General features: G+C 44.3%; 1 protein-coding gene across 1 annotated transcript in view; it reads right to left on the bottom strand.

Moving 5' to 3' along the window:
- The window catches only part of LOC146796559 (cytochrome P450 3A21-like), a 426,463-nt gene that overhangs the window by 328,159 nt on the left and 83,664 nt on the right, over window positions 1-14,640 (bottom strand). The window contains exon 2 of the mRNA XM_085629195.1: window positions 12,416-12,509. Within this exon, the coding sequence (XP_085485321.1) occupies window positions 12,416-12,509 (94 nt within the window). The remainder of the gene's footprint in view (window positions 1-12,415; window positions 12,510-14,640) is intronic.

The following is a 14,640-nucleotide window of genomic DNA, read 5'->3' as shown; positions in this document are numbered from 1 at the left end:
AATTCCGCAAATTCCGCGAGCGGAACGCAATTTACCGCCCAGGCCTAATCACCACCCAATTGGAAAGTATGCTAATATATTCTGAGCAGACTAGATATGCAGATAATTTTATCTTGGCTAAGAGCGGTGTGTGCGCAGTAGTAGGAGACCAGTGTGTGGTCGGGATCACCAATATGGAAAGGAACATTACCCAACACATTTTAGACATTCTAGAGAATGCTAAAGGAATGGAGAGTGGGATCTGGAGTTGGTCACTTTTTGGTGGTTGGGTTGGATCCTTGAAAAGGTGATTTATTTTATTGTGATTTTGATCTCTTGCTGTGTTTTAGTCCAGTGTCTCCCCTTTTGTTGCTCTTATTGTACCACCTTTCTCACTCCTAAGAAGATGTAGATTCATGATACTGATGCAACAATTATGATTCAGAAAGAAGTAGCAGGTCTCATGCAAATTAATGAGGGGATTTTTGAGACTTCTTCCCTCCTTACTGTTTCCCTTCCTGATGCTGAAGACATGGAGTGCTCCTAAAGCAGTTCACTTGTGATGTATAGAATTATATGTATTTTGCTTTTTTACAAAAATGTTTAAAGGTGGGTCTGTTAGAATAGAAAAATATGCTTTTGCATTGTTTTATGTTAGTTAGCATTCGCAGCACCATTTTGTGTATGGGTGTCATTTTAAATCATGATCGAAACTAATCCTTTGCCATTTCCGAGAAAAGGCTCCTCTTGAGTTTCTTTTCTTTAGAGGCTAAGTTCTGCTTTTCTAATGACTACATTGTTCTTATGAGCGCATACCTTTCTTGTTAGATATAGGCCTTCTCCCACTTGTCTAGTTTTAGGCACAAACAGAGTGACCTTGAATAGTGGCTAATGTGTGCCCGGCATCAGAAGCGAAACTTACTCCTTTGTAATTTACTGTCCAGCTGCATCTGCTTGGAAAATTCCATGGTGGGCGTGCTCTTATTGGTTTCGAAGTGTACATAATGTATCGTTATGCTTGTTGATGTCAGTCCCTCTGCAGCACTCCTAAGCAACTGGGCAGACTGGGCTCCACTCTGAGTGTACCTGAATAAATAGATATTAGTTTGTATTCTCTACTGTCGGAGCGACTCTTCATTTAGTATGGAAGGCTGAGAGGTGGTCATGAGTGACCCGGGTGACCCTATTTGGGCCATTTCCTTGAATAGCAGCAGCAGCAGGAGGGGTCTCCCAAAGTGCGCTTTTGCACTTTTTGAAAGCCTTCTTGGATGCAATGGTCCAGAGGATGCACCATTACATAAGATTCCCCACTACACCACAGGATTTGCAGCAGACCAAATTAGACTTCTACCAGATATCCCAATTCTCACATGTAATTGGGTGCATTGATGGTACACATGTAGCCATTTGTCTCCCCTCAGGTAATGAGTACGTGTTCAGGAACAGGAAATCCTTTCATTCAATGAATATAAAGGTCATATGTAATGCCTCACACATAATAACTGACATAGTGGCAAAATTCCATGGCCGTACACACAATTTTTTCATATTCAGACCCAGCGGTATATACACACGTCTCTTTGTGGGTGAATTTGGCGAAGGATACCTGCTAGGCAAACAAATGTAACACAGTTTGGTAGACTCTCTGGATATGGTGAAACAGTACAGTGACTAATCTATTGCCTTTTACCCTGTAGATGACAGCACATATGCTGTGCGCTCCTTCATACTCACCCCATACCTGAATCCTGCAACTCAAAGTGAAAGGAAATACAATGCTGTGCATAAGTCTACATGCAACGTGATTAAGAGGACCTTCAGATTACTGAAGAGTAGGTTCTGCAGCCTACATAAGAGTGGAGGTGCACTGCAGTACAGGCCTGAGATATTCTGTACAATTTTGGCCACTTGTGCCATGTTTGCACAACATTGCGACTTCCAAATGAATACCAATATGAATACCAATAGACATATCTGATCCAGACACAGATTATGAAGATGGGCAATGTAGGGTACGGCAAGCTGGAGACGGATCAAGGGCAGCAGAGGGCCGACAACGTCGTGCAGAAATCACAAGGAATTATTTTTAGGGTGAGTAATGATGAGAAAATGCACTTCATGGCTTATTTGCTACTGTGTTTTATTCCCCCTAATCTCAGGTAAATTGTATGCACCCAGATGTCATCATGTTATGTGTGTACATTTTTATGACAAAATAGGATTTCAAATAAACATGCACAACATTTCTGCACTGAGCATCACATGCAACAGGTTACCTCACCCATTGGCATGCCTTGATCACATCACTATGAACTTTTTACGGGCACGCACAGCACTGGAATGGTAGTGTGTACACTGGCCTCCCTTGATGAGGCCTTGGATACTGTACCTTGCCTCACACTCCCCTGTCTGGTCTCAGTCACTGGGGCAGTGATGCTGCTGAAGTTAGAGGCCTCCTCACTATCCCCTGCACCCAGTACACTTGTCCCACCTATAGTAGCTGCCTGTAACTGTTCTACAGCAGTCGTGACCTGCACCAATCCCCTGGCTACATCAGAACTGCAGTGGGCCATTACACATGCATGGCCACTGTGCGTCTGGACAGGACACCTCTAGCATTGCTCAGACGGTTTATTGCCTTGGTGTAACCATCCAAATGGCCTAATAGGTGGTGAATTTGTCTGTGTTTGGAGGTATGCTCACTCTGCATGGTGTTACACAGGTCTCTAATGGCTTCTGTCATGTCCCAAAGGCTGCCAGTATAGCATTAAAACTGTAGGTGAGATATGGAACCCAGATGACTTGTTCTGAAATAAAGAGATCCACTGGAATTCGGTCCAAACTTGGGGCCATCCCTGGATTCTGGGAAAATAAGGCAGATTTGACCTCTGTGTTACTAAAGAAAATCTCGGCCTCATAGAAAGAATCTGTTTTAGGAGGGGGTGGGCAAACACTAGTGGCTTGAGGTTGGCCAGATCTGTTTAGGGACTCACAGTTTGTAGATGGGAGAGGGCAACTATATAAGGTTTTAAAATGGCCACCTAATCATGTGTTAGGATGTGAGATACTGGTTTCATCTTGGCGAACTTTGCGACGTGAGAAACTACATGCCAAAAGACCCTTTGATTTCCCTTTCGCACAGCAACTAATGGGTCACTCCAGATAGCTGTGTCCCAATCAGGTCTAACAATTTTATGGGCCGGCTTGTAATCTGATCTGGCAATCTTAACCTCACGGTAACCCCCCCGCCCTGAGGACACCTAGGAGATGGGTTTTTGCCACTCTACAGTTCTTGTTATACCATCACCCAAAGGAATTTCTTATGGTTAAGGGCTTGGTAGAAAACTGCATTTTTAGCTCCTCAAACCATTTGGTATGGACTTCCATAATCTCTTCAGGGGTTAACTCTGGATCTGCTACAAATGTAATTGTGAGGCTCAAACTATGATAAATATGGGCGTGAAGGCCCTCATTGCCCACAATACTCCTCCACTTAACCTTTCTACGGTTGTTATTCACTGTCAGGTTACCACACAGTATACTCAGTTTCCTTTCAAACCTACTTGCTATGCCACTGAGGGTTAGAGGCTGGGGAAATTATCGCTCTCTGTCCTAGGAAGATTTTGAGACCAAGGATATCTAGGGAGGCAATAGATAACTGTTTAACCTGACACCCCAAAGAGACTCTGAGTTCACCTGATGGTCTACCTGATTTAGGCTTGCAGGTTGGCACATGGTAGGTAGTAAAGCCCTGCCTTTAGGTGGGGATGATTTCCCATGTTTTCTGGAACATGACTATGTCTGCCTTGTCAATGAAAGTCCCCTTTCCCTCCGGGTTAGCTTACTCCCCAAGGCAGCGATGTTCCAAGAAACCTATATGGAAGAATTTGACAAGTTGAAAGTGAGTGGAGTTTGGACATCCTGGTGGCTTGAGTACATGTCACAGTGTTGTGCCATGGTTGAGGGACTACTGGGGGGTGGAGGGTGTGTTGAAAGATTGTTCAATGGCAAGATGACAAGTGTCACTAGAATGCATCAATAGTAGGTCTAGGACTTGAGAATGGGGAGAAGGGAAGGGCAGCGTTGGTGATGGTTTGCTACAGATACTCATAGTCATTGAACTTTCCAGTCAGTCTATGCAAGAAAGGCGAGGAGATTGCGGATGCTCACCTCCATGAGGAGGAGGAATCCCACTTTTGAGTTGGATCTGAGAGGTTGTGGGGTTATAAGCTTGGGCTTGCATGGAGAACATCCCATTAAGAAAGGAATGGTGAGTGAACTGCAATTTAATACAGTCCAGATGTTCAGAGAAGGGTTCGCTAGAGGCCCTTATATCTGCATTAATTACACTCGTGCACTTCTTCAACCTGCGGATCCAATGGATTGCTTTATTGATCAGGAAAGCCTCATCATCTCTGACTTGCGGAGAAAGCTTTGGGACCCCATTGATCAATATCGTCTTATTGGGTGGATGGAAATTTTTACATTTGGGTGTGACATGGGATATATGGGAATTAATGGCTCAGCTGTAGGTGCGTGTGTTGGAGCAACGAAGGGGGAATAGAGGGCAAGAAATGTGAATATACTGATTTGGTTACTAACCCCCTTCACAGCCTTGATCCCCTCTCATTGGTGTACTGTTTGCAAGGGGATTGGGCGAAGTCATGGATCAGAGCCTGATTTGCAGCCTGGGGTGGGAAGGAATTGTTAATTTACTCCCCAGTATTATTCAGATTGCCCAAGGGCCTAATAGCTGGAATAGCTAAACCACCTGTCCTGGACAACAATGCTTTAGGCTGAGATTCATAATGGGCGTCAGTCCCCTGTTTGCAAATGACCTTATGGCCCCCAGACCCACTCTACTGGGAGTGCCCACATAATTTAGCGTTTGGCAGGGTGTGGAGCTCTTCTCTGAGGAACTTGACTTCTGACCTCAGTGTTTTAATGGCAGCCCAGATCCTTGATCTGGGCGCCATAATTCTCCGCTTTTATAATCTGTTGGGATGAGGTGGCAAATATCTCAATATTTTGTGGCGCCACTTCCCTGGCGGCAAGTACACCCTCTCCCACTGCATCCTAATCACGAGACACCACTACTCTGGCATCCACGACAAGGCCTTGGACTGGATCCACTCGAACACAGCGAGTCAGACTACCTCCGTTCCTCTCAAAACCCAAAGAGATGAGCTGCGGAGGGCCCTAGTGCTCCTCCCTGAGCCCCATCCTCATCAACATCTACATGGCCCCACTCGCAGCCATCATCAGGAACCAAGGACTCAACATCGCCTCCTATGCTGACGACACCCAGCTGATCCTCTCCCTCACCAATGAACCCACAACCACAAGACACAACTTCCACAGCAGTATGGTGGCCATTGCCACCTGATAAAAGACCGTTACCTCAAACCCAACTTGGACAAGACCAAAGTCCTCATCCTGGGTCCCACCCCATCAGCATGGGACGACTCCTGGTGGCCCGCTACATTGGGAACCCCCACACAAGGACAAACCTCAGCATCATACTGGACTCCTCACTTACAATGAACCTCCAGATCAACGCCATATCCTCATCATGCTTCCACACGCTTCACCTGCTTCAAAAGACGTTCAGATGGATCCCCACCAAATACAGAAAGTCAGTCACCCACGCACTCATCAGCAGCAGACTCGATTAAGGCAATGCACTCCATGCCCGCGTCACCAAGAAACTCCTCAGGAAACTACAGAACATTCAAAATGCCACAGCCAGACTGATCCTCAACATCCCCCGCCACAGCCAAATCACTGAACACCTTTGAGAAATCCACTGACTCCCACTCAACAAAAGAATAACATTTTTAAGCTCTTCACACACTCCTAAAAAGCCCTCCACGATGCAGGACCAGAGTATCTGAACCATCACCTCTCATTTCACATACACAGACACCTCTACTCCGCCCAACTGGCCCTAGCCACCGTCCCACAGATACACAAGACAAAAACCGGAGGAAGATCCTTCTTCTACCTCGCGGCCAAGACCTGGAACACCCTGCCTCTCCACCTCAGGTAACCCAGTCGCTGACCCAATTCAAGAAGGATCTCAAGAACTGGCTCTTTGACTGAACCCCAGTGTCCAGATGGATCGGCAGCCCCCCTGCCACCTCCCAGCGCCTTGGGACCCTCACAGGTGTGTAGCCATGCTATAAAAATCCCTGATTGATTGATTTATTGAAGTACAGAGAATCAAATTGCACATGTGACCACGGATCCTAGGGGAAAATGGAATAGATTGAAGTGTAGGGGATCTAAACACGAGGGGACTGACTTCAACGTTCTCTCCCCACTGATTCTCAAGGATCTAGTGGTTCTTGTGGTTCTTGGAGCCAGGGCTGCAGGTGGCAAAGTTGTACGTCTACCAGATTTTTTCTTAAATATAGGGGACACTTGCATCTTTTTTTGTGTTGTCCCATTGGAGCAAGAATTCTCCAGCTGTAAAATTTCTTCCACCTCCTCTATGAGGTTGTCTGTGTCACAAAGTGTGGCAATGTGGGAACAGTGGATTTCCTTCCCATTGGCTCCCCAGGAGGTTTGCTATTACTCTTCCTTTTACCCATAATTCATTAAAAGATCATTAGACTGTCAGGCACATGCAAATCAGAAAGATAACCCTTTAACAAGCTTTTTTTGCAAGATGCAGATGTCGGAAGAGTATAATTGTATATATAATTGGCAAGGTACCCAAAGATGGCACTGTACCATGGGCAGTTCTAAGAAGTGAGGACAGACAAGCAAGATTTTTCCAAGGGGGTTGATACCTTGCTTGCACTGACGATTGCTAGGGTCGTTTTCCTGGTGCTGTGGATCTGTGTGACTTATTTTGAGAGACTCAGGGCTGAGCAATAGTACAGGCGGGGGAGTTGCGGGTACTAGACCCCAGCAGCGAATCTTCGCAGTGGCTTAACACCCCCAGAGTCTTAAAAAAGAACATGGTGTGCTGGGAAAAGTTTCCAATTGTGGCCTCCTTTGATGGCAAACAGAGGCTGTCTCACCACGAAGAGGGCTCAGCATTGACATAGTTATTCATGCCAGTCCCCACACGGATGGTGTTGGGGTCAAGTGGAGCACCACAGGGATTTAACAGGGCTTCAACAAGGCTCTAGCAGAAGCACTCGGGACGCTCAAGTCAATCCACTGTGGTTATACCAACATTGATGAAACCCCAGAACAGTAGCAGCGGTGCACTCCCCTCTCCCCCTGCTCATGGAGGCCCTGTCTCCACCCGCGATGAACTGTGAGGGATGAGGGGATGATGGATGATGATTGAAGCTAGAGTTGGGTGACACTGCTTGCCGACTGCCCTGCTGCCCTGCCGCACACCTGCGACCACGAACGATCCAGTCACAGTGGCTGCGGACAGCCCAGCAGTAACGGCGTCTGACACACCAGAATATGTTCAGAACTCTAGCCTCTAACTTTCGGGCAGGGCAGAGCAGGTTGGCCACAAGGTGATGGCGCCGTCAAGGGACTTTAGGACGACCTCACAGGATTTCTTCAGCAATATCCCTCGATCTCAGATTTCCTGCTCTACTCTTGGCTCTCCTCCCGACCTCCTCACTGCTCCTCTGCCTCCTAACTCAGTTGTCTGTCTCTTTCCTGGCTCTTCCCGTGACAAACGCGTGCCGTGGGCACGAGCGCGGCGTCATGGTGAGGGTAGCAGAGAGCAGCATATTTCAAGAGGGCACCCAGAGTACATAAAAACACTAATATATTTCTCTTTTAAGGTCTTATGTCTTAAATCTCACAGTTCCTTATAGCGGGCCACTCACATTATATATATGCAACATATGCTGCCAGGGCCTTACTGGGTAATCAAAACAAGCAGTTACAAAAATGTTGAAAAGATTCCTGTTTCCTTGTTCTGCTCGGCCTCTCTCTCTCTCTCTCTCTCTCTCTCTCTCTCTCTCACCATCCATCCTTCCTCTCACTTCTCTCCCCTCTCTCATCACCCGGTCTCTCCAACTCTCTCTTCCTTTCTCCCTCCCTTACTGTCTCTCTCTTGAAGCCCCTTCGGATAGCCGTGGAAAGAGCAGAGGCACCAGGAGGGGCTGTGGGCTTTCTAAAAAGGGTGTGTAAAGGCCCCAATCCACCAGGGAAATGCCTGGTGGAATAAAAGGTCAGTCCAGCCTGTATGCTACGGTTCTACAGGGCTCTTTCTTATAGGCAAGATGTGCTTGAAAAGCCTAAGTGTGTATTCAGAATAAAATAAAAACCAAAGACCATTTCTAAAAATAGACCTTTGTTAGGCAGAATAACAGAGGCGCACCTTTTTTACATTTCTCCTTCTGATTGCAATAGTACAAAAGAGTGTGCATTACCATAAGCATATACATGGAAGATTGTTTTCTGCTAAATGCAGCAAAAGTGTTGCACCGCCATAAAAACAAGTCTACTTGTGCACACTTATGTAACACACATTATTTTGCTCTTGGAATTACGAGAGACGCTTTAATAAAATAATGTTCATGAGCTTCCATGCAAAACAAAATCATTACTTGTTGGCGAGTAACATTTTCAATAGCTTCTGGTGAGTATGTATAATTTGCTATTTTAAAAAAAACCTATGTATTTTGCAAGGTATATGGGGTACTTTTTTTATCAAGTTGGTTTAAAATTAATGATTGTGAGATAATAAGCCTATAAAACGTGCCACATAATGGTACATATTTTACCCTTTCTTGCTGCATTTAGTCCATTCTGCTACAAAATTTAGACTCATCTGTCACAATAATTCCAGTGGCACTACCTTTAGCTAGCTCACTGATTTGTCCACAAATGAAGAGTCAGTAAGGACGGAATGGTTGCCACTCCAGTAATAGGGCAAAAACATCTGACATCCACACATGAGACCAAATGTGTAAGTGTTTTGCACTCTATCACTCATTATCTCTTTCATAATACATTGGCCATTTTAGATGTTTCTCATGAAGACTAACCAAGAAAGCCCAGGTTTAAGACTACTGGGTGTAAGGCAAGAAAGGTGAAATCCTGTAGATACAAGGAAAGGAAAGAAGAACAGAAGTCTGGATTAAAAACCATTTCTCTTGCTTAATGTGAAATTGCTATTTTCACTCTCTCTTACAAATATCACATGTTATGCCCCACTTTTCACACCACAAATAACCACCTCCTGTTCACAGAGACCATCTGTGACATTTGCACACCCTAAATCACATCTGGGATCACTTTCTCAACAAGCATTGACAAAGCCAAAAGGTCTCGACTATGGGGGAGCTATTGGCTTTGCCAACATGTTTTTGCTATGTTGTACACCAGTGTGGCTGCTGTTTAGCGTGGCTAAATGTTAGTGGCGTGCTGTGGGGTGGGGTAGATTGGGGTAGAGTGGAATGGGTACATTGGGGTAGCATGGAGCGTGGTAGGCTGGGTTAGAGTAGTGTGGAGGGAGTAGATTGGGGTGGCGTGGAGTGGTGAAGATTAGTTTACAGTAGCGTGAGGTAGATTGGAGTGAAGTAAATTGGAGTGGTGTGGCGTAGATTTGGGTAGATAGGAGCAAAATTGGGTGGACTGCAGTAGAAAGGAGTTCAGTAGATCGTAGTAAATTGGGGTGAGTGGAGTGAGGTTTATTTGGGAAGATTGAAGTGGGGGAGATTAAGGTTAGATTGGGGTGGGGTGGAGTGGGGCAGATTGGGGGTGGAGTAGTGTTTTTGGAGTAGGGTCAAAAGAAGCAGTTACGGACGTCACCAGAGAAGATGCTTTTAGCACTGTCTGTAGGACTTACAATGGTGAAGTTACTGATGAGACCAGAAAAGCAGCTACAGCACTGGATCCAGATTGACTCAATTTAAATGTCTGCCCTCTGCCTGTTTTACATAGAATAGATGTGGAACAATGACTCGAGCAAGAACGATATGTGTTTGAGTAGACAGACTAATCCGAAGTTGTACAACCCTCTCATTGGATACCAGTGAAGGAGCTGTACAACCCTACACTCTCATTGGATACCAGAGAGACGGAGAGAGGGACTGAGGAGGAAGTAGGAAACTGCTTCTACAAAGAATTCTGCAGGCAGCCAGGTGCTCCCTCTCAGTGTTCACATCTGGAGATGCCAGTGGCCCGGCTGCGACTGCCTCACTGCACTGCTTAACATGTAGGCTGTTGTCAGTGCTATGGAATATTATATTTTAGCCATGTACGTTCCCCTTTACATGCATGGTGAAGGTGCCGTGCTGGCAACAGAGTGTGACTGCAAACCCAAGAGAAGATAAGCACAAAGTATGTTGTTGTTCAACCAGCTGGCAAGCCACAAAAAAGGAATAGTGCTAACAGATTATCATAAATACCTGTAAAAGGAAGAGCACACCTAACAAGGGGAATCCCTATAGGAGGATACTAAAGCCAAAAAGGAGGGACTAGTAAGCTAATTAACCAATCACAAGTCGGTATTTACTGAGGACAGAAAGAGGAACCAATTGTGGTGTTACAGGCCCATATTCTAGATACAGCATGCCTCGCATAGCAGTATATGTGCTGCCTAGGCTCGACCAAAAAAATAGGTCCCAAAAGTGAGAGCAGTTTAAGGACACAAGTGCTTGTGTCATTAAAAAAGACCATTTTGCGAACCTGAATTGTGCATTTCATCTATGTATCGCAGTGGCAGAAATGGGGCAATTTAGATTAGTAAATATTTCCTCACAGAGTTCTTCACATTGGGCCAGATGTATGAAACAATTTTGCGTTCGCAAACGGTGCAAATCGCAAAATTCGTCCGTTTACAAATGCAAAATGACCTCTCCTTAAGTATGAAAGATTTTGGGATTCGCAATTTAGGGAATCGCAATTTTTAGCGATTACCTAAATTGTGATCGCAAATAGAGAATCGCAATTTGCAGATCCCTAGTGCACATGTAAGAAGCCTTTTCTAAATGCGAACTGTGCATTTAGAGAAACGCTTTTACCATCAACTTCAAGTTGATGGAAAAGATGTGCAAACTTTTTAAAAAATGCACAAAACAGCATTTTTCAAAGTGCCATGTAGCACACACATGCCCTCAGGGCATGTGTGCTTTACATGTGCACATTTTCTTATTTTTGAGTGCTTCAGGAGGGCCTTAGGCCCCTGGGCACACTTGGCTTTGCATTCGCTAATTTGTGCTTAGCAATTAGGTAATTGCAAATTAGCTAATGCAAAACCATTCACACCTATGGGCCTTTTGGACCATAAGAACAAATGGAGTAATATTACCTAATAGCGATTCGCTATTTACCAAATCGCTATTAGGTAATATTAAGGAATCGCTAAATATTTGCGATTCCTACATACACAGCATTTCGCGATTACCAAATAGCATTTCAGTAAAAATCGCTATTTGAGAATCACAAAATGCTTTTTTCATACATCTGACCCATTGTTTATTCACGGAAGACAGTTGTGAACTACAATACTCACAGAACTTTGTAAGCTGCATCCTATCAGAGATTGAGATTTTACACACCAAGGACACAAAGCGTGATGAACTCCTTGGGGAAGCATTTACTAATCTAAATTGCCCCGATTTTGTCACTGCGATAAATAGATGAAATACGCTAGTCAGGCTCATAAAAGGGCCTCTTTCGATTAACAACCATCTCCACATGCACTGGGATGCTTGGAAGAATTTAGAGCATTTTAAGATCTGAGTCTTTATGCACTGCCAGCTCAGGAAAGATTTTTGAGACTTCTCTATTGTGCTCCATGCGGGGAAGGCCCACTAGGACATCATGCCAACCAGAGGATAACACTAATCTAAGCCCTGAAGAAGTCCTTTTGGGTGAAACATGTTGGCTATGATAAAATAAAAAAGAAGGGTTTAAAAATGAGAAGAACATGAATAAAGGAATTAACTTTTAAAGAAAAAAGCTCCATTGACTGTGCGTTTTTGTGATTTAGTTGTGATCCAATTCTTCAACATTGAACGGTTTGGTATATATTACTAGAAACAATAATAACTAGTGAGTGCTAAGTCATTCTTTATGGTAAATTCTGCTAGAGTTTCTCCTGTGTGGAAGACTAAGATGACCGGTCTTCCAGATTTGTGCACCACTGTGTTTTGATCATTACTATGACCCACTGTAGTGATTAGCCCGGTATCCGTTTGCCTCAGTCTCTCTTTGTAAATCACCTGACATGATTTATTTTCCTCAATACTTGTCTGTCTAGTAGACATAGAAGACATGCCCCTTGATCGAGGTGCCAAACCACACAAGTTCCTTTGCTAAACCACGCAAGTTCCTTTGCCCCCACAAGCTGGGACCGACCCTGTCCTTCATAACTATGCTCACAAAGCTGACTTCATCTGGTGAGAACATTTTCCCTGAATTCCTGACAGCTGTAGTGTTGACGGATGCGTGATCGAGGAAACAAGTCAATGGCACAGAGAAATCTTAAAGTTTCTGCACTTACATTCCTATAGCCATGGAATGTTCCAATGAATGGAAGGGGCCTCGGTCCAGGGATCCCCAGTTTCCGAAAAATTCCATGTGTCCAGGTTCCATAGCTGTGGAGGAAAAAAATCTGAATCAAAAAGTGACAGCAATTTACATTTCAACCTGAAAAAATGCCTTCATTTTGAGAAAGCCAGAGTGGAAAATCATGTTAACATTGTGTAGCACTATCGTTATTTTACAATTCAAAGTCCTTTAGTAGTATGCATCACAAATATGTTCATACGATATCACAGCATGAAGGATTGTGCCTGCTAGGACAAGGGTTAGGTGAAGTTGGTTAGTTATTTTCTTCCTTAGTACACGAATTTCGCACGAGAATTGCTGCTTTTACGTGTCTGAGTGAACCTTGGGGCTTTGCAGTGCTTTTTATCAAAAGATTCCCATTTTCACCTTCTGTCTGTGAGTATAAATGATCTCACATCCCTTTCACATTTAAGTCTGTTTAGTTAATCGCAAGAAAAACATGTTCAGCAGTGTGCACTTGTGTACAAAAGGGTCGCCGGGAACCCTTGCCAATATATACCCATCCAGTTTCTGTACAGCATTGTGCATGACGTAGCATTCTGTACAGAATGGGAAATGTTGCTAGCACTGAACACAATGCACACGCCCAGTTTCTGTACAGCTTGGTGAATGTTGCTAGCACAGAACACAAAGCACACATCCGGTTTCTGTGAAACATTGTGAATGTTGCTAGCATTCTGTACAGAACAGTGAATGTTGGTACCATTCTGTACATCATGGTGAAATTTGCTAGCTTTCTGTACAGCACAGTGAATGTTGGTACCATTCTGTACATCATGGTGAATGTTGCTAGCATTCTGTACAGAACAGTGAATGTTGGTACCATTCTGTACATCATGGTGAATGTTGCTAGCATTCTGTACAGCACAGTGAATGTTGGTACCATTCTGTACATCATGGTGAATGTTGCTAGCATTCTGTACAGAACAGTGAATGTTGGTACCATTCTGTACATCATGGTGAAATTTGCTAGCTTTCTGTACAGCACAGTGAATGTTGGTACCATTCTGTACATCATGGTGAATGTTGCTAGCATTCTGTACAGAACAGTGAATGTTGGTACCATTCTGTACATCATGGTGAATGTTGCTAGCACAGAGCACGAAGCACGCACTATGTTTCTGTACAGAACAGTGAATGTTGGTACCATTCTGTACATCATGGTGAATGTTGCTAGAATTCTGTATAGAACAATGAATGTTGGTACCATTCTGTACATCATGGTGAATGTTGCTAGCACAGAGCACGAAGCACGCACTACGTTTCTGTACAGCACAGTGAATGTTGGTACCATTCTGTACATCATGGTGAATGTTCCCAGTACAGAACACAGTGCACACGCCCAGTTTCTGTACAGCCTGGTGAATGTTGCTAGCATAGAACACAAAGCACACATCCAGTTTCTGTGAAACATGGTAAATGTTGCTAGCATTCTGTACAGCACAGTGAATGTTGGTACCATTCTGTACATCATGGTGAATGTTGCTAGCACAGAGCACGAAGCATGCACTATGTTTCTGTACAGAACAGTGAATGTTGGTACCATTCTGTACATCATGGTGAATGTTGCAAGCATTCTGTACAGAACAGTGAATGTTGGTACCATTCTGTACATCATGGTGAATGTTGCTAGCACAGAGCACGAAGCACGCACTACGTTTCTGTACAGCACAGTGAATGTTGGTACCACTCTGTACATCATGGTAAATGTTGCTAGCACAGAGCACGAAGCACACCCTACGTTTCTGTACAGCGAATGTTGTTACCATTCTGTACATCATGGTGAATGTTCCCAGTACAGAACACAATGCACACGCCCAGTTTCTGTACAGCCTGGTGAATGTTGCTAGCATGCTAGCATAGAATACAAAGCACACATCCAGTTTCTGTGAAACATGGTAAATGGTGCTAGCATTCTGTACATCACAGTGAATGTTGGTACCATTCTGTACATCATGGTGAATGTTGCTAGCACAGAGCACGAAGCACGCACTATGTTTCTGTACAGCACAGTGAATGTTGGTACCACTCTGTACATCATGGTAAATGTTGCTAGCACAGAGCACGAAGCACGCACTATGTTTCTGTACAGAACAGTGAATGTTGGTACCATTCTGTACATCATGGTGAATGTTGCTAGCATTCTGTACAGAACAG

This window comes from Triturus cristatus, chromosome 10 (assembly GCF_964204655.1).
Source record: "Triturus cristatus chromosome 10, aTriCri1.1, whole genome shotgun sequence".
Classification (NCBI taxonomy): domain Eukaryota; kingdom Metazoa; phylum Chordata; class Amphibia; order Caudata; family Salamandridae; genus Triturus; species Triturus cristatus.
The sequence above is the reverse complement of the archived record's forward strand: the minus strand, read 5'-3'. Positions and strand labels throughout refer to the sequence as shown.